Source organism: Melanerpes formicivorus, unplaced genomic scaffold (genome assembly GCF_026170545.1).
Source record: "Melanerpes formicivorus ecotype bairdi unplaced genomic scaffold, bMelFor1.0.p_v2 SCAF_1, whole genome shotgun sequence".
Classification (NCBI taxonomy): Eukaryota; Metazoa; Chordata; class Aves; order Piciformes; family Picidae; genus Melanerpes; species Melanerpes formicivorus.
In genome coordinates this window covers 3129334-3150501 of record NW_027142353.1, presented here as the reverse complement: position 1 = coordinate 3150501, position 21168 = coordinate 3129334, and the positions used below count along the sequence as shown (strand labels likewise).

The 21168-nt window shown below is 38.7% G+C and overlaps 1 protein-coding gene across 7 annotated transcripts in view; it reads right to left on the bottom strand.

The window, feature by feature from the left end:
- Positions 1-21168, bottom strand: part of PIBF1 (progesterone immunomodulatory binding factor 1) — a 152223-nt gene that overhangs the window by 108633 nt on the left and 22422 nt on the right. For all 7 annotated transcript variants that reach the window (XM_068150832.1, XM_068151075.1, XM_068151251.1 and 4 more), the window contains 4 exons: positions 12688-12821; positions 10618-10726; positions 6760-6941; positions 963-1088 (listed from right to left, as the gene is read on the bottom strand). In XM_068150832.1, the coding sequence (XP_068006933.1) occupies positions 963-1088; positions 6760-6941; positions 10618-10726; positions 12688-12821 (551 nt within the window). The remainder of the gene's footprint in view (positions 1-962; positions 1089-6759; positions 6942-10617; positions 10727-12687; positions 12822-21168) is intronic.

The window sequence follows — 21168 nt, the reverse complement described above, 5'->3', positions numbered from 1 at the left end:
CAGACTAGATTTGCATACAGGAAGCGGTGTGGATGTACGTGTGTGTATTTTACTCACGCTTGCAAAACTACAGAGTGATGTAATTTATTTTTTTTAATTAGAACCTTTCAGTTGACTGGAATACAGACAGCAGGAGTCACGTTCTTTTCTCACTCTTCCAAGCTGTAAACTACCTATTAGAGGAACAGATGCTGATGCCACAAATATCTTTTTACTACAGTCATTTCCTTCTCCACAGAAGAGACTTTCAGGACATCTACAATGAAGTTATAATGAACTACTAAGCACTCCTCCCATTTTAAAGCCAAAAAAGGGGCAAAAACAAAGCTCAACAAGAAATCCAGTGCCAAAACTCCAGATCCTTAGATCCTTAAAGGCTTTTGTATGTGCCTAACTCTGCATGTAATTCCACAGAATTCAACACACACAAAATTCAGTATGGAGGTCTTTGTAGGATCTTCTTCAAAAGGAAGTGTTATAATACTTTACATTAAATCAATGGGGTTTTTTAATCATAATGTTGCAAACAATCTGTAAACAATCTGTTCATTGCTTTTCTCATTTCTTCTGTTTTATTTTATGCATTACCACCATTTCTTCTGGTTTCCCAGCATGGTTTCAAGATTGCCTAGACAGCATGACAGGTAAACCAATGCATTTTGTACTAATTAATTAACATTATACATCTAAACAAACTTCAGACCACTAATGTTCATCTAGAACATGAATTGTAATAATACTTTTCATTGACAATGTTTGATGCCTATCATTTAATAATAAACATAACACCATATATTTACTGCACAAGTATAATTTCATTTTAGTTTTTCAAAGTATCTCATCAGTTTTAGAACTGAACTTAAATTTTCACTCAAAGAGAAGTCAACTAGGATTACCCCTAGGAACAAAACTGCACTTGAAGTCAATTACTTGAGCAGGGCAAAAATTACCATCTTCCCTACCTATTTTCACGTTCATACATCTCTTTTGAAGTGCTCCTTAGTTGATCAATTTCTTGATTTGTTTTCAACCTGATTTGCTCCAACTCTTCATTGAGTCTCTTCTCATATTCTGTTTTATAGTGGTCTCTGCAAAAAAACAAATATACAACATGGAAACGGGAAATTAATTGCAGTGGCCAAAATATAAAAACTTAAGGTACAACAGAGCACATCTTAACTTTACATAGTACTTTAATTCTTACTCATTCTCATCTCAAATAGCCTATATTAATATGCAAGTTCAGTGAAAAACTAATCAGGAGTAGGTAATATTTAATTGGCAATAAATAAAAGCTTTCTGCGTAGTGTTTAATTGTTTTTAAGTAATCTGACATTCATTAATCATGTAGCATTCTTTGTCAGTCTCTACATGAGTGTTTATAATAAATTACCACTTAAAATTAAAAATTAATACCTTGCTCTCCACACTTTACCTTTTTCATCACTGATTAACGGTTGATTAACTTGCTAACTTACAGTACTCTCATGGTACAAGACTTTTTTGCATGCCATTTGCACCTCATATGGGGAGAAGTAACAAAAAACACTTAAGAGGACATACTGTGGAGATTTGTGAAGTCAAAAACCCCTAGGATTTGGGAATTTATCCTGCCAATATGACATACACATGAATTGAAGTACAACTTAAGTTTTTGAGCAGCAGTTACCAGAACATTTCAGGACAAACTAATTTAACATGTCTTTGTAACTTTGGAAGCCTGTGAGAGACTGTAGGAAATCCCATAAAACAATTTCTCCTACAAAACTACAGAAAAGGTGTAAGTTGTCAATACTTAATGAATGTTAACATTTATAGTTTCCAGCTAATGTCCGAGAATAATCAATCAGTAAAGAAGCAACTGGTAGAAATCACAGCTTTGGAAATAAAACCATGTCTATGAAGAAATGGGCGGTTATAAAAGGTTTTAGAGTTCTTACAATTTCCAATTGTGTGATAGCATATAACACTTCAAAATCAGTATTTCAGCTAGCCAAAAGCTCCTTCACATTAAGTAAAAGCCCCCAAATATTTAGATGTCAGAATGCTTGCTCTCCAAGTTTTCCCATTTTCTTTTTATTGAGACACTGAATTTCAGGTGACCCTTCAAGGTAAAAGCAAATTTATCTCCTTTCTCAACTGCACCACACTACAGCACAATACTTCACTGTACAAAATGTTAATAAAGAAGTTTATAATAATTAAAAAAAATAAATCATAAAGCACACATCAAAAAGGTCTTGGAAAAAAAGTCTTGAATGCTCGTGGTGATGTCACCAGATGACAGTTCAAAGTGACACCTTTATGATGACTAAAATAAACCAATGGAAAGGGCATATTCCAAGTACATCACTTGAGTGCCCTGTTGATGCCTTTTAATAAACACCATCGAGTTGCTGCCGAAGCAAAGGACTATCATCTGCACTTTTCATTACGGACCTGCTCTTACGGTCTTCACCTTGGACAGAAATTAAAAATGGGTTTGCCTTAGTAAATTGTTTTGTCTTCTTCAGGCTGCAGGCTTTAATGAGCTTCTTTCAAGCCCTATTATTCATAAGTCTTTACACTGCAAATAAACTAAACATGATCAGAGCATCTCAGTGCAACTATGGATTGTGTTTTAAGATTAAACGTACAAAGGGAAATCTTTTGTGTTGGTCTGTGCATACACGGACTCCCAAGAGCCGTAGCTACGAGGTGCTGCTATTCATCTTACCACAATCTCAACATATTTTAGAAGTGTGTGCTTCTAAAAATTTGGCATATTAATCCCTCAGGGTCCTGAAGCCTATACCCCAATGCCAAGCCAGAAGGCAAATGATTCTTTATTGCAAAAAAATAGATTCTTGAGTTTGTTATAATCATCTGTGTTTCTGAACTACACCAACCAAAAGAGATCCAGATGTGAACTGAGAATTTATAAAGCTTCACATTCTTCAAAAGGTTGCAAATAGAAGCTTATTACACAAACTGATGTCACCTCCAAGTAGCAATCAACATCTGTGAGTTGGTACAGTTTTCTTGTGCTCTACTTTCGTACCTCTCTAATTTAGCTAACAAACAAACAGGGTTCTTTAGAGCTTTCTATAAGAAACCTAATACTGGAGACATTGGACCTGAGAGATGGACGCTTTAAATTGTTTGACAGGAATCCTCACTATGGGACCACAGTGTACATGTGCCTGGGAAAATGTAAAGGGATGGTTTCCAGAGCTAGTAGACAATGTGCAGGTATTGAAGCACTATACAAAAGGACACTGTTACCACTGTTTTAAAAAAGGAATCTTACATTAGCATTTAAAAAATTATTTATATTTTTATTAATTATATAGAACTGACCTGACAGCCACACCCAAAGAGTGGCTGTCAATGGGTCCGTGTCCCACTGGAGGCCAGCGACAAGTGGAGTCCCTCAAGGATCAGTACCAGGACCAGTCTTGTTTAACATCTTCAGCGGCAACATGGACAGTGGCATTGAGTGCACCCTCAGCAAGTTCACCAACACCACCAAGCTGTGTGGTGAGACTGACAGGCTGGACGGAAGGGAGGCCATCCAGAGGGACCTTGACAGGCTGGAGAGATGGGCCCAAGCCCGCCTCATGAGGTTCAACAAGACCAAGTGCAGGGTCCTGCATCTGGGTTGGGGCACTTCCAGGCATCAATATGGGCTGGGCAAATGCCTGGCTTGAGGGTGCTGGTGGATGAGAAGCTCAGTATGAACTGCCACTGTATACTTGCCACTCAGGAAGCCAACCATATCCTGGGCTGCATCAGGAGAAGTGTGGCCAGCAGGTCGAGGGAGGTGATTCTCCCCCTCTACACTGCTCTCACAAGACACCACCCAGAGCACTGTGTCCAGTTCTGGAGCCTCTGTTACAAGAAAGATATGGACATGCTGGAACATGTTTAGAGAAGGGCCCTCTCCTATGAGGACAGGTGAGAGAGTTGGGGTTGTTCTGTCAGGACAGAAGGCTCTGAGGAGACCTTATTGTGGCATTTCAGTATGTTAAGGGGGCCTACAAGAAAGCTGGTGAGAGACTTTTTAGTGTGTCGGGTAGTGACAAGAGTAGGGGGAATAGATCCAAGCTGGAGGAGAGTAGATTTGGATTAGACGTTAGGAAGAAGTTCTTCACTGTCAGCAACGGAGACTGGAGTCAATACAGATGACCAATACGATCTAGTATTGTTCCTTTATTGTTCCAGTATTGTGTGAGTATAGTACAAGTATAGCATAGTGCTAATTGAGAGCTAATATAGAGAGTGCGTATTAAGGGAACCTTTCCAGCTTATATAGACTCAGAGAGCATTGTTGGCATAGCTTCATTGGTTCCCCACGAGTGACCACACATCACACTATTATAGATCATTGGTCAAACTACTAATAACAGGCGAAGTTGTTGATGTAGGTGCGCATCCTGTTATTCCCAGATAACTTTCTGTGTTTATAGCTACCAGTGTCCTGTTTTAGTTACATGCTGCAGGCACAGCACTGTTTTGCTACACTACTAGCCACTTCTGCACTTATGCTGAGCATGGCCTACCATCATGTCAGGCTCCAGGCCTACACTGCCAGATTGCTCACACTGCTCGTTGCTGGCATTGTCACACTTCTCACAGTGGTGAGACACTGGGACAGGTTGCCCAAAGAGGTGGTGGAAGCCCCATCCCTGAAAGGTTTTAAGGCCAGGCTGGATGTGGCTCTGGGCACAAGCTGATCTAGTGGACGGTGTTCCTGCCCATGGCAGGGCAGTGGAACTAAATAATCCTTGAAGTCCCTTCTCACCCTGACAACTCTATGATGATATAAACTATGTGAACTGTAATTCCTATCTTATATTATTTTTCACAGCTATATTACAAAATGACTTATACGAAGTTCATCAGCAGGTCAACAGCAGACCCTTGAATAAAACTTATGCTGCCCAAGCTGCAGTGCAGTACTACATGTTCTGCTGAATATGCTACACTGCTATGCTTATGGCTCTTGCAAAAGACAATAACAGTTACTAAGGAGAGCAAACATTTAATTATTAAACATTATTAATTACAGCTAACATCTGTCCTATGAAAATCAGCATCATGAAGAGAGTCAACAACATCAATGATGTCAAGAGAGATTTGGTAACAGACGGAATCCTAATAACAGTATTGAGACTTCTGTAGCCAAAGTAAGAGTCACAGAATTTCTCTCTAGTTAGCATCAAAATGCAAGAGACAGACCTCTGACCTTCTAGAGAAAGCAGGCTTGCACAGTATCCCAAACTGTGGTAGAGACAAGCTACACACATCTCTTTCTAGGTTCCTCAGAGAGAGCTCTGTAAAAGTGCCTCTGCATTATTACAGGATAAAGATTTCACAGTGGTTTCTAAAAATAGAAATTCTGCTACAAAACACACTGCTTACAAGCATATTTCTAGAATAAGACTGCTGAGACACATGTGATTTTTTTAAAACTCCATTTAAAAAGCATATCTTATAAAGATTATTTAAAATGCAGAAGTTTCAGATGAACATAGTTCTAAGAAATATGCATGGAAAACAATTTTTTTTTTAAAGTTTAAAAAGTAACTGCACTGAAAAGAAAGAGAGCTTCAAAACCACTTCTGATACAGGCTGGAACTCCATAGCTGATAATTTCTGTAGAGTGCTCTTCTATTTCCACTTAGATAACTATTTGTCATTAAACTGTATTATGGGAGAGTCGTATCAGCACACTTCATCTTAGTTATACAAAGACACAAGACTCAGATGCTGTTTGCAGCTTCTTGATTCAGACAGAAGACAGCAGCTGAAGAGAAGCTGAGCCTACTTTGTACTTTAAGCTTTTTCATTCAATCCACAGATGTTTTGTTAATGAACACTACTAAAAAAGGGTTTATATTCATTAATGAAGTACATAAGGGCACATATTTGATGCAATTTGGGGAGATATACCAAGATGATGTTTTCTGGAATCTAGATGTAGGGAAATAACTTGAACTGGATAACGCTGGCATTCTGAATAAGAAAAAAATGTAAATGTGGCTTGATGACACTCTTATTTAGTCATATGACTTAGAATTAAAGTCCTGCAGGGAACACAATATGAAATTTTGTAGTATAGCATCACACACAAGATATGCAACTGAACAGTATAGTGTTTCCTGTTCAATATCCCATAGATATAACTACACCAATTCAAACAGCGTTAAGGACTTTACTACACTATTTACCATTGTGGCAGCATACAATGATTGGCCTACTTCAAGGCCAAAATTTACAGAATCTGTATTCAAACTTAAGATATGAAAAGACTGATAAGCTCTAATAGCTGACATGAAACATTCTATGTTCTATTTTAAACATTTGTGAAGACCAAATGTATTTCATCCTGCAATAATTGTTTGGATTGTCTTCCAAATATTCCTGGATTTAATAAAGATCATTTGGGTTAGGGGGAAGATATGTAACATAAGGAGTTACTCACTTTTTTGTAACTACAGCTACCTCCATAAATTTCAATATATACCCATGAGGGCAGTTGCCATAAACATTCAACATTGACATCTTCACTACCATGGTGTTACATCAAAGGTTTAACAAAATATTTTCCTGATACACAGTAAGACCCAACAAAAGTGTTCTGTTTCTAGTTACACAAATACAGACTAGCTCTCTAAAACTTAAAAATATATTTCATTTAACAGAATTTGTGTAATAAGCAAGGGAAAGCAGTTAAATAACTTGCCTACTTAGAGAAGTGAACACACAATAACTTACCTAGATGCAACATATTTTTCATACATTTCTTCCCTGGCTTTTTTGGCATCCTCCAGCTGAATCTGAAGTCTTTCAAGACGATCTTCTTCATGTGCGCAGCGAACACTAAGCTCCATGTTCTGGCGGTTAAGATAATCTTTATCTTTTTGTAACAAGTTAAGGGATTGTTGTATGGTTGCCAGCTGTAAAAGGCATTAAAAAGACACTTTAACGTGAACTTCAAGATAAGTATTTAGCCTATGTACACATATTTGCAATTCCATTTTAACTCTCTTCCGTGAAATCACTTGAACCAAAAAAGCTAAAACTATTTAAACTTACATTTAACATGAGTAATTTGGTGAAGCTTTAAACTGAAAAAAAACCACTTTAATAAAGCTATTATGAGTTTTTAATGATTTATTTCTTCTAGTTGGCACCTGAAAAAGAGGAAAAGTGTCTGTTTATCTAAATAGTACTTAAGTATTGCATAGTGATAGTACTGAATAGTACTGTGTCAGAAATACTAATGTTGAGTCTTGGTGTTAATCTGTCATCATACTGGCTACAACATTCTTAGTAAGAAAAAAGCAAAAATCTAAGGGTACCAGAGTGATTATTGCTCAATAAAGAGATAGTAAAACTGCTAGTGGACATATATTGTGATTGCTGTGGACAAGGTAACGTTCTGGACTAGCAGTAAGGGACAAGATAGCTATGCATGCCTTGTTTTGACTTTCATTCAGTGTTATGTTGCTACAAAAACCTGAACTGATGTCAAGGTGGAAACATTAATATCTTGTGAGTCTCTGCAACAGCCTTTCCAATCAGCCATCTTTACTACTCCAAGAAAAAGCCTGTTAAAAAAAGTCGTCTCCATCTGTTCAAGGTGAACATCGTGCAGAGAATAGCCACAGAGCATAACAGCACTGGTCCAGAGTGGCCTAACACCTCAGTCATGATAGCAAAACATTTTCAACACCTCACTTAAGCTCCTGAGGATGTCCCTTGCCAAGTTCAAAGAATGATAAATTAATAACAGAAATATGTCCCCAAAAGCTATAAAGACATCATGTACATCTTTATATAAATATCACCCTGAGTCATAAGAGGTCTAAGGGTTACTTAAGGGGGATATTCAAGTCAAAGACATGTAGCAACTAGTTAAACAGCTGAAAACTTATACCAAAAAAAATGTTCTTTGTAGTACCAGCCCACTTGCTGAGCACTACAGAGGGTAAGGTCTAAATGGCCATCCTATACTTTGGTTTATTTCAGAACAAAACCACAACTTTCCTCTTACTCTCTCTGAAAGTAACAGGCTATCAATATATATGCACAGTGAACACAGACATCCAATATGTCCTCCTCTGGAATGAATACAGAGTTATATGCTCTTCTAGTCCACATCTTGGGATACTGTATCTGTATACACAAAAACCACCAAAGACCTGCCAAGAGATTCAAGTAATCACACAGTATTGAAGGGGTATTTTAGTTTAAATTAGTGATACTTTTAATCCATTCCAGATTAATTTAGTATAGAGTTAATGACAAAAAAAACAAACAAAGCCATTGTTGCTACTACACTGCAGTACTTGATGAATACATACAAACTTGATGTACACAACAGTATTTTTTCTGGCCATTGCTATATGTTCTTACAGTGCTGTAGCACCGATGAATAAACAGCCTAACAAAGACTTCAGACTGATATAAAAGAGATTTTCTAAGACAAACTCTGTTTCTTCCCTAGTGTTTCAGAGAATCTCTATGGCTACATGTAAAATTAAGCAGAGAAATGCTATCTTTAAAATCATATTTACAGCCACTATTTTATCTGTGGCACAGTTATGCAGAGTCACTAAGGAACACAACCTCCCCAAAGTCTCCCAGGTGTAACTGGTCTTGTTTACTCAGCTGCCAAAGCATTAACACACAGAGGCCCTCCATTTGATTCTTACATGGACCAGTACAGGCATTAAGAACAACCTTCTCATGCAGTGCACCTTGCATATCACATTCTCATGAACTCACATATCATGTATTTACATTAATCCACAAATTAATTCAGAACAGCCAACCAATTATTTCTCTGTTTCTTTCGGTGTTTCATTGAATGATTTCTACACAGAAATACAGCCTGGAAAATGTTTTTTGCATGGAAGTCATACAGAACAACCATCTCATAATTAATCAATGAGGATAGAAACTGAAAAAGTTTCTCTTGTCATTCAGTAATATTTCTTCCCCCTCCCATAAAGCTGTTCCAGAGTCACACTGACAGCAGATGAAGGGAAAAATGCCATAGTGGTTCTGACAGGCTTGGATGATTCTATCCTGACTAGCTTACTTAAGGTGAACAATTAATCCCAGAGGTTCAATGAAATAATCCTCCCAATAAACAATTCAGATGCAAAAACGGATACTGAGTAATAAAAGCCTGTACTGGTATAAACTACCAAAAGCCCTACAGTTCAAGACAGTAGACTTGCAAACATTCTCTACATGGGTTTCTCTGAGTCCCCTGACCCACAAGTTATCCTATGCCCAGTAAGGGCGCCATCACTGAACACAATTTGTGACTTTTAATAAAATTAATTACTGAACAGAGAAACAGCAAGAGACAGTTCTCTTGATCTGACAGGCCTATTGAAATGTCTTTGGAGCAGCAGAAACATCTCCCTGTTAAATACTAGTCTTATCAGGTGGCAGTGACAGAGATCTGAGTGAAGTAACTAATCTAAACTGGATCAGAACTCACTGGAAGTCTAGCAAAGATGAGAACACCACTGTGCCGTAAGAGGCATTTATTTATTTTCTCAGAAGAAAGGCTTTCAAAGACTACTAGAGACATGTTTAAGAAAAACAGTCTTAGTAGGCAGTCTGGTCTAAAAGGGAAACAGTACTGGAATTCCTCTTGTCTATCTGCAGTACCCTAGCAAGAAGATGTCCAGAATAGCAGTCTCTCTAGTCCTGACACAGGACTAACTTCTGTAAAGGCAAACTGATGGAAATTTCTGGCAGCTTGTGGTGGGCTGAATTTTTCCCACCAACATTAACTCTGCCAGACCAGCTCAGCTGGAAGCAAATGGAAGCTGTATTTACAAGGAAAACTATAACCCACAACGGCATGCAATAAATATGTACAAAATATACAGTATTGACAATATTACACAGATACTTACAATTAACTAACAACACCCCCCCCCGGTCAAAAAGAGGGAAACTGTCCCTCTGCCCCCACTCCCCGTGGAGAAAGGATCAGAGAGAAAGTAGCAGTTAGCCTTATCCAAAATAATGCAGCCAAGGTCATCAGAAGCACATTAAACTCTCCCAAGCAAAGCGAGCAGAGGAGAGAACCCCCCAGAATGTTTTGGTACAGTCAGTCTTATGGCAGATATTTCTCCAATGGAGTCGTTTAGAATTATCTTTAGTTTTCCTTTTACATCCAATAGTGATTTATTCGCATTCTTTCACTTTTCTGCTCAAAATCTGCAACAAAATGTTAACGGTATAGCCTAAAACTACCACATAACTGTACCATTATTTTACTAGAGAGTCACAAGAGAGAAGACTATGTATTGTTGATGTCTAGACAGAACAAAAGTTTGTGAAAGTGTCTGTAAAACAGGTGGACAAACATTGGAACAGACCATGTAGAATGGCAGTCAAACCTCCATCCTTTAAGATATTCAAAATTTGACATAGTCCTCAGTAACCAGACCTAAGTTGACTCTGCACTACATGGGAGAGTTGGAGAGGGCCATTCTATTTTAAACTCTTCCATGGTCCTACAGGTGATCAACAGACTTGACTAGACAAAGAATCCAATTCCTAAGGTGAAGAAACAGGCAATTACAGAAATAAGAACTTTACCTCTTTTGATAAGTCATTTCTTTCTTTAGCTTGTGCTTTGTGTGACACCTCCAGTATTTCGTATTTTCTTCTGAGTTCTGACAAGTCATGTTCAAATACATCACGTTCACTGTTAAAATAATAGGAAACTTTAAGATACATTAAGTATAAAGAAAAAAATCCTGTGAATTCATTATTTCTTGGCTTTCTTTCAGTTCATGAAACAAGCTTCATCCAACCAGTCACTCATAGGACAATTAGTGATAATATAACCTTTTTTAGATATTAATATCTGCAACAGTATCATCTTATATATAAGAATTTTCTTTGTGTCTAAGTGTTTTAAAAAATAATCCTGAACTATAACAATCCTGAATTCCCATCCAAAATTATTTCATCCTCCTGTGACTATTCTTCTTTAGTACAGCTACAGGCCACACATCTCCTCTCAGCAACAAACTGTGACCACCCTTTGCCCATAGTTTCAGCCTTACTGATCTTTTTATGCTATTTCCCACAGCATAATCTTGAGCAGGCAGAAAAGTCTGATGAAAAAGTTAAGTAACTTCATTGCCATCTTCCTAATCTAACAGAAAGCAATGCATGCTTGTTCTCAGTTGCTGTTCTCCCTTGTACACACTCCCTTGATAGCAGAGGAGTTGTATTACTCCTCTCATGTTTAAAATATACATGACACAGCTGTAAAAATTACGTTGGTGCCCTGAATACAAGTGCTTTCCAGATGCATAAAGAAGAAGCTCTATGTCTTTATCTGACTCTGTCAGAACAGAGTAATGATTGTGCCAGTATAAGCTTGTACTTATTTTGATATTAAGCATAGCACAGCGTTAAAACTGAGATGACCTGTAGTACACCAGAACTACATGATTTGACATAGCACTTTAAGAGGCAGAAACAAGCCTGGAAGTGATTAACTCCTGCAATGGTCCCACATATCCTCATGCAGTTATGCCAACAGCGCTCAGAGGCCCTCCCCTTCATCTGTGCCTACCCAGATGAACACAACCTACTCTCTCAAACATAGTTTTGGCATGTTCTGTCATGCCTTTTTCAACTCAAGGACTATTTTAAATGCACACTGTTAAACACTGGGGCTATTCACACGAACATTACTACAAACCAGTTACTAAGATGCAGTTGCATACGGGAAGCAAACCATAGCATCAATCCATCCTATTTGCAACAAGCTTCCAGGTATACTTCAAGGTTGTTTTACTATGTATAGCTGTGAAGAGTTATCCAGGAGGCTGATTTCTTTGGAAAAATGATTTGTGTCAGTAACTGCGCCTAAGTTCATTCCATATGAGCAACAAAAGAGCTAACAGGATGTCTTCTATTCATAATCCCCACTTTTTAATCCATTCCCCAACACATGTGCCAAACACCAGATTTCTTGTACTTGCCAGCTCAATAAAAAACCCTTCTGGGAGCAGTACTGTGAAGTATGTCTGTGAATGCATTAATAAGAAATCCATTTCCACTGTTTTGCAATTGGTGCTTACAAAAGTGGCATTCAAGTCACAAGCTAAACTATAAAATCTGTATTTTAAAAATTAAGAGAGACATTGGAAATTCCTGCAGTGAAGTGAATTTACTAAGGTAATCCTAAAATTCTCTGACAAAGGAGTCCTCATAAAAGCCCTTTCAAATTTATAGTCACAGGGATACATTAAATTATACATATTTCCAAGGTCCTACCCTCTTAATTCACTATGTAGGTACGACACTGTAGAGCACAAGACCTTTTGTTAGACCATAGGAAAGAAAAAACCAAAAAGAGAGTACTTGTTCTAAGATGCTTGGCATCAACAGCTCCCACTTCTTGAGTTGAGACTGGCAAGCTCTTCTAAAAATACAGTAAATCCCTAAAGATAAACTTCCAGGAAGGTAAACTGATGCATCAGATTTCAAAATGCTGTTTATCTCACAAGTACAATATAATCAAGGACATAAATGAAACATTGTTGACTGAGGTAAGGAAAAATATCTGTGGTGTGCATTGCCAAAAAAATAAGCTTACCAATTAACATTTGTATGTAAGTAGAACACTTGAACCACTGAGATACCCACCATTTTACTTTATCATAGTTCTCTTGTCTGTAATCTGCTCGCTGAATCATCTGCTTGGTATCAGCCAGCTCCAGTGTTAAACGTTGGCATCTAACCTCAAGCTCTGACCGACTTCTCCTCTCATCTTCATAGCTCTACAAAGTAAAAACATTTTGAAATTGTCACAGCTACACTGATATTTACTTAAAGCAAACACCAAGACTGGTGAAAACCTCTTATGAATATCCATATAGGACTATTTTCATTTGTCTCGGTATTTGGAAATCCATCACATGTCACAGAACAAACAGCTGTATTGATACTCAATGTATTTTTAGCTAATTCTAAATGCTTGATTAACATACCCATTTTTTTCTAACATATTTCTCCATTAGCACAACTTCCAAGACCAATAATCCTCATATATACAGCCAGTAGACTACAAGCCTATAGTAGAAGCACAGGAGTCACACCTCATTTAGAACATTCACAAACAAATCTCTTGTTGAAGGTACTTGGTGATCTATTTCGAAAAAAAGAATTGGGGATTCAGAAAGTTTGGCAACTTCTGCCACTACATAAAAAAATTTAGCCATTTTTTCCCCAAACTCTGTCTTGTAACTTGTATTTGCTGATGCATATTATGCAAAGCTTTTGTGAAGGAAGTTAAAAGACAAAAAAAACAAAACAACCCCAAAAGAAAACTATGGGAACTAGAAAAAAGGGGACCAAAAGCAAGAGAACATGCAGAAACATTTGTCTTTTTACAACACTGGACATTCCTTTTGAAGGGAAACAGAATTCATAATTACCACACTCTTTCCCCTAATCCCTTATGGGAATAGATGACTTTTGTGCCTTAATCCCTAATCCAGACTCCATTTCTCAAGTTTTCCTATGAAGTAGGTATTTATTTTCACAAACTAACCTACTTGCTTGTCCTAAAAGCTGTACTACCTAGTTATTTTTTCACAAAACCATAATGCTCACCCCCTTTACTAGGGAAAACTGACAGACAGCAAAAAAGAGTTGTTTGTTAAAAATTTAAGAATACCTTCCTAGAATCCAGATTTTTTCTGTATTCTTTTTCCTCAGACTACTGCTGAGTTCTGTTTTTTTTTTCCTGCAATGGTTGATGCACGGCAAGCTCAATAATGAATGCTAGATAAGCAATAATCCAGTTATAGCAAATGGATATCAAATATTATTCATTGAAGGAGAACACAAAACCAAATGACTGCCTTAAGATGTGATTATTGAACCAACCATTTAGCCATTGCATTTACCTTGTAGAGAGAGGCATTGTGTAATTTTTCAAAATCAACTGAAAGCCATGCTTCACACAGTTATAAGAAAGCATAACAATTGTGTCTAGCTAGTTTTTAACAGATAAGAACAGTTTAGGACAACAGCATATATGGAGTGGCTGACTAAATACAGCTTCCAAGGAGGAATCAACACAAGGATAATACTCTAGGTTAGGAATGGAGAGAGAAATGAAGATTTTGATCAAATCCACAGTACCATGCCAAAGACTGACAAAAATGCATTCTTGAAAAAAAACCCAAACACCTAAGTATCTGTAAAACACTACAGAAAAGCTCCGTGAGCTATCCTAGGTGATCCTGCTTTGGCGGGGGGGTTGGACCCCTCTCTGGAGATCCCTTCCAACTTCTAACGTACTGAGACAAGAAACTATTATGTAACTATTCCGTTGATAAACAAGATTTTTTTTTCTTTATCTAGTAATTTTCACTTACACTAAGAAAAATCACATTAGATCACAGCCACAGAATCGCAACACTGAGAAAGTTTTCATGAGGATTTTGGATGGTATATCAGTACAGATATGACATCTACCCCTGTACTCAGCACTGGTTAGGCCACACCTTGAGTACTGCATCCAGTTCTGGGCCCCTCAGTTCAAGAAGGATGTTGACTTGCTAGAACGTGTCCAGAGAAGGGCAACAAAGCTTGAGAGGGGTTTGGAGCAGAAGCCCTATGAGGAGAGGCTGAGGCAGCTGTTGCTTAGCCTGGAGGAGGCTCAGAGGAGACCTTATTGCTGTCTACAGCTACCTGAAGGGAGGCTGTAGCCAGGTGCGGGGGGGACTGGTCTCTTCTCCTAAGAAACCAGCACCAGAACAAGAGGACCCAGTCCCAAGATGCACCAGGGGAGGTTTAGACTGGATGTAAGGAAGAAATTCTTCATAGAGAGAGTGATTGGCCATTGGAATGTGCCTGGGGAGGTGGTGAAGTCATCATCGCTAGAGGTGTTTAGGAGGAGACTTGATGGGGTGCTTGGTTGCATGGTTTAGTTGATTAGGTGGTGTTGGATGATGGGTTGGATGCAATGATCTTGAAGGTCTCTTCCAAACTGCTATATTCTATTCTAAGACCACTAAAATGGCAACTTTGTAGCAAAGCCCTCTTGATTATTGTCTATGGCTACTCTTGAGTTAGCACTTAAAGCCTGCTGAATCTGTAAGGCAGGCCCATGAGGGTGGGGAGCTGCTTCTGACAGCTGGTAGAGAATAGTGTGTGGAGACTGATTTATAGCACTGGAACATAGTCTGATAAACACAGTTAACGTCAAAAGATCTTTGTCACTATTGTCTGAAGTTGTGTGTATAAGTGGCTCTGCAGTACTGCCACTAAGTTTATGGCTTTCTGTGTTACAGTTGTATAGACCAGTGCAGCAGCAACAGACAGGGAGGAGGTGGTGGAACTGGTAAAAACAGTGTTATTGTAGTTACCAAATGTACAGTACAGACTCAGTCCTCCTTTTACAGTGTTCAGTACTTCAAGAACAAATAATGTTGGCGCCACCACTTCTGGAGGTACAGAAAGTCCAGCTGTAGTGTTGTATTACCAGGAGCTTCCCAGAAACAAAACCAGTTGCTGATGTGTGCGTTCCCATGCTGAACATCAGTGTACTATTTTCAGAGTTGTTTGCTTCCAGAGTGGTTAGAACCTTTCTTCAAAGAGATGTAATTTACTACTTGCATGTTTCTCTCAAGTCTGGGAGAGTCTGAGAAGGAAATTCTGCTTTTCTTTGTAGCTCTATAAGATTAGGTATTGCTGTCTTCTGGCTATGAGTTTCTTGGCAATGTTTTCCTGGAATTCAGTCTTGATACAGTTTTATCAGGCCTTGCTTTCTTTACTTTTTATGTAAAGTTGCCTTCAGGACTTGCAATCAAATTTATAGTATGACAGTTATCTAAAAGCTATGGCTAGCCTACAGACAAATCTGTATGTATGCAGGACAAAGATCTCTTCTACGACTTCATCTCTGAATTGGGATTAGTAGCTGTCAGGTTTTTCTAGACATACCTAACGATTTTCTCTGTGATAATGTTTCCCAGCTGGAGGAAAAATGTTTCTATAGTCTTCAAAGAATGAGCTAAGCTATTGCACTCAAAGGATCAATTGGCACTAGATGTATGTGAATGTTGTAAAATTGAGAGTACTGCTGCTACTCCAGAAGGACTGTGTTCTCCAACATTTCTTCTCAAGTTTGTGCATCAGTAATTAAAGACTGCACACTAGAACCTTTTCACAGATCCTGAACATCAATTTTTTTTCAAGTGGTGCTTTGATAACTTGGTCTTCACATCTCTATAGAAAGGACAGATGAGGCCTCATTCTCAGGTGAGAAATGTGCCTTCTTTCCTTCATTATTCTTCATATTTAACTTGTTCAGGAAAAAAAAAGGTTGAAAGAAAAGTATTCTATGAATAACTACTAACTTGTAACATTTCCAAGACTCAAAAACCCGAGGTATGTATCAGTGAAAGTTCCCTTTTTTAATGGATGTCTTTCTACTTCTTTTGTCATATAGCCGTATGACTCACATAGACTGCTAGTTGTTGCTCAGAAATGCAGAAGTACCAAATGTCTTAATTCTAATCTCTAATACAATGGTCTCAAGGTTGAATAGAATAGAATAAACCAGGTTGGAAGAGACCTTCAAGATCATCACGTCCAACCTATCAACTCATCCAACCCACCTAATCAACTAAACCATGGCACCAAGCACCCTATCAAGTCTCCTCCTAAACATCTCCAATGACGGTGACTCCATCACCTCCCCGGGCAGCCCATTCCAATGGGCAATCACTCTCTCTGTGTAGAACTTCTTCCTAACATCCAGTTTAAACCTCCCCTGGCACAGCCTGAGACTGTGTCCTCTTGTTCTGGTGCTGGCTGCCTGGGAGAAGAGACCAACATTTGCCTGTTTACAACCTCCCTTGAGGTAGCTGTAGAGAGCAATAAGGTCACCCCTGAGTCTCCCTTCACTTGAGAATATTTCACTAAAAATTCTGTTCAACTTAGATCCAGAGAGAAAGAGCTCTTTATTCTCCGCCTTTTCTTTTGCAGTAGGGGCACCTAGGCCAAATATTTTCTTTCTTACCTTTCTTGCAAAGCTTTTTCTATTTTGGAAGTAGCTCAACATTTTTGTTTATAATTTCTAGTGTCAGATAGTGTCCTATCTGCAGTCCTTAGCAGATTACCAATATACATGTCAACACACTAGAAGGGATGTCTTATTCATCTCGTTATACATAACTTCTTCCCTGCTTTTTGGCAGTTGTATTCAAATAAATACTGTATTGAATATAATTTTTGAATGCATGCTATGAAAAGAGAGTGGAGCAAAATGTTATCTTTACTTCATCCAAATAACTCAAAGGAACTGATTTTCACAATAGTATAGTACCTTTACATTTGCCTGGGGTTGTTAGAATATGAACAGAAGGTGCTCTCCTGTGATAAGTGATCTTTCAAAGATGAAATTACATAGAATAAACCAGAGAAGAGACCTTCAAGATCATTGCGTCCAACCCATCAACCAATCCAACCCACCTAATCAACTAAACCATGGCACCAAGTACCCCATCAAGTCTCCTCCTGAACACCTTCATTGATGGTGACTCCACCACCTCCCCAGGCAGCCCATTCCAATGGGCAATCACTCTCTCTGTATAGAACTTCCTAACATCCAACCTAAACCTCCCCAGCACAGCTTGAAACTGTGTCCTCTTGTTCTGGTACTGGCTAATAAAAATCTTTTAAAAAGATTTCTTCTGCAGGCTTCTGTATAGACAGCGTGGAGAAGTCATGCTGCTTCTGCTTGATTGGCTGATTCATTTTTTCCCTGCATTTCTGTTGTTTGTCTTCATATCCCCAAAAGCTTTCTGAAAGATCACCTAATCCTTACCATGTATTATGTGTTACTAAGAGCAATCAAAAATTGTCACTCAGGTTTTGTACTTGAAATTTAGCTAAATGTTCATTTCAGTGACTGCAATAAGCTGCTGTTTATTCCAGATGGAGGATAACAGCAAAACTAAGGTCTGTCATTAAATGTTTAGTTTGTCTACTAGTTTGGATTTTAAATGGTGCAAGCCAGGCAAGTTCAGAGTTGTCTTTCTTACCATAAAATTATAGAATGCATCAAGTTTGAAGGCACCTTGGAAGGCCATCTTGTCCAACCCCACTGCAATGAGCTGGGGCATCTTTAACTAGATCAGGTTTCTCAGGGATCCATCAAGTTTGAGTGCTTCCAGGGTGGGGCCTCCACCACCTCCCTGGGCAGCCTACTACAGTATTTCCCTATCCTCACTGTGAAGAACATCCTCCTAATATCCAATCTAAATCTACCCTGCTTCAGTTTAAAATCATTACCCCTTGTCCTATCGCTACATACACTTGTAAGCAGTCCCCTTCAGACATGAAAAGCTGCTAAAAGGTCTTCTTGAAACACTTGTCTGTCAAAAGTGTTTTTAAACCAAAAAGAAGCACTTCTTGGTAAGAAATGCTGCACGTGCTCTGTAGAAGTCACCTGTATAGGTTAGCAAGAGTTTGCTTGGTCAGCTCTGTTAACAGTTTCTGTAGACAATGTTTGCCTGTTCATCTTCCACATAAGTTATGTTTATTTTAACCACTCATCTGAGTTGCTACACTGCAGTAGCAAAAATTAGTAAGAAGATGAAGAAAAGCCCTGATTGTGGGCAGGATCATTGCAGTCAGGTTCCTTGTGAGGAAGTGCTGTCTGTCCTTTCATTTTTTAAGGTTTGTGGGCTTACTTATTTTTATTTATTGGTGTTATTTCCAGGACCTCATTCATGTCCTTTAAAGCGCTCTGTATCTTGATCCTTTTTAAAGCTCTCTTTTTTGCTTCAGCAGGATAAAGCTGTTCATCAAGGCTCCGAAGCTATCTCCTGAAGATAAATTGAAAGATAAAGCGTTCCATTGCAGAGATCTTAAAATCAGTTCAAGATAAACTAAATTAGCTCTATCACATGCAAAACAAGGCTTATTCTTCCTAAGCACAGGCAGCTTGATTGTATGTCTTTAAGATGCATCACTATGGAAGTCCAGAACCTTGTGTACCTGCTGCCTGGGAATGTGCATTACCATCCAGAGGGTTTTGTTTGTTAGCATATGGACCACTTATTAGCTTGCCTTTGCCACATTTCTTCATGTGATTAAATGAAAGCTTTGACACTTAAAAGACTGGCTAGTTAAAAAATGGTCACCTATGCAGTAGAATTACTATTTCTTCAAGAATTACAGTAAATATCTTAAAAACACCAAAATTTGCTTCCTTTAATTATTTAACACTTTGAATCTTTAGGTAAGTCTTAGTATCACTTTTCAAAAGTAGACTAACTTCCTTCCCCTTCACTGTAGTTATCATATTGTTATATGACATGAACAACTGATTTGTTAAAGTTCAAAACTTAATTTAGGTCTCAGGTATTAGAAGGACCTAATTTTGCAGATATTTAACTATCAATTAATGCTTTAGAGCTGTTTACAACAAATTTGTGTAGAGGTTAACCAATCTATTTTTATAATTATATATATGCGTGTACAACTTGAGTTATCCACTAGTAGCTAAATGTGTAATACTGAGTTGCAATAGCCCACTCTATGAAGGATGTATGAATTCCAGCATGGTGTCAGCAGCAGAATGGAAGAGGATATCCGAACTTAATCTTCCAATTTGAACTGAAGTGCTCTTGCCTTTTCCTGTTGCAAGATAAGTCGTGTTTGCACTGTGTAATGGGGTACTTGCATCTGTATGTCACATATTTGAAACCAGCTATCTTGTACACAACACTTTTAAAGACATGTGACAGAGCCTTTGCCATTTTAAAAATGCACCTTTATGAATGATGGCATGTTAAGTGGTTTAAGGAGGAAGTATTCTATAGTGTTAAAGTATATCCATTATTTAGGGTAAACATAAAAATAAGCCATATGTACCAATGTGTTAAGATGAATAGAATAGAATTAACCAGGCTGGAAAAGACCTTTGAGATTGAGTCCAACCTATCATTCAACACTATTTAATCAACTAAACCATGGCACCAAGCACCCCATCAAGTCTCTTCCTAAACACCTCCAGCGATGGTGACTCCACCACCTCCCCAGGCAGCCCATTCCAATGGGCAATTACTCTCTCTGTGTAAAACTTCCTCCTGACCTCCAGCCTGAACCTCCCCTGGTGCATCTTGAGACTGGGTCCTCTTGTTCTGGTGCTGGTTGCCTGGGAGAAGAGACCAACATCCACCTGTCTACAACCTCCCTTCAGGTAGTTGTAGACAGCAATAAGGTCTCCCTTGAGCCTCCTCTTCTCCAGGCTAAGCAACCCCAGCTCCCTCAGCCTCTCCTCATAAGGCTTGTGCTCTAAACCCCTCACCAACTTTGTTGCCCTTCTCTGGACACATCCCAGCAAGTCAACACCTTTCATAAACTGAGGGGTCCAGAACTGGAACAGTACTCAAGGTGTGGCCTAACCAGTGTAGTGTAGAGGGGCAGAATGACCTCCCTGCTCCTGCTGGCCACACTGTTCCTGATACAAGCCAGGATGCCATTGGCCCTCTTGGTCACCTGGGCACACTGATGGCTCATGTTCAGCCTACTGTCAACCAGCACCCCCAGGTCCCTTTCTGCCTGGGGTCAGAGTGGCTCTCCAGCCACTCTGACCCCAGCCTGTAGCGCTGCATGGCATTGTTGTGGCCAATGTGTAGAACCCTTAGTCCTCACCACACTAAGAATTAAATGAAGGTTAACAGAAGCTGACACACATTTGGGACCTTCTGCCCCTTCTGGACAAATAAAATTAATTTTCATATACATAGGCTACAAATATGGGCAACAAACATTTGAAAGTTGTCTTTTATGCCCTGAAGTCATGTATAAATGTTTTACTAATACAAATTAATGAACTGCCTAGAGAAAAATAACATGTGGATTTGTCAAGTCTTAGAATTCTAATTACTTTCTACAAGGCTACAATGACACTTCAATTTTTACAGAACCAAGCTTCCTAACTGGTACTGCTGAATGCTTAGAAACTCACCTGGCTAAAAGCCTACAATACCAGGCTGCTGCACTCACTTTTGTGCCAGGCTAGCTGTGTTGTGACAACAGTGAGTTTTGTTTGGACTTTGTTAAGTGGTTGTGGGATTTTTTTTCCCACCCCCCAACAAC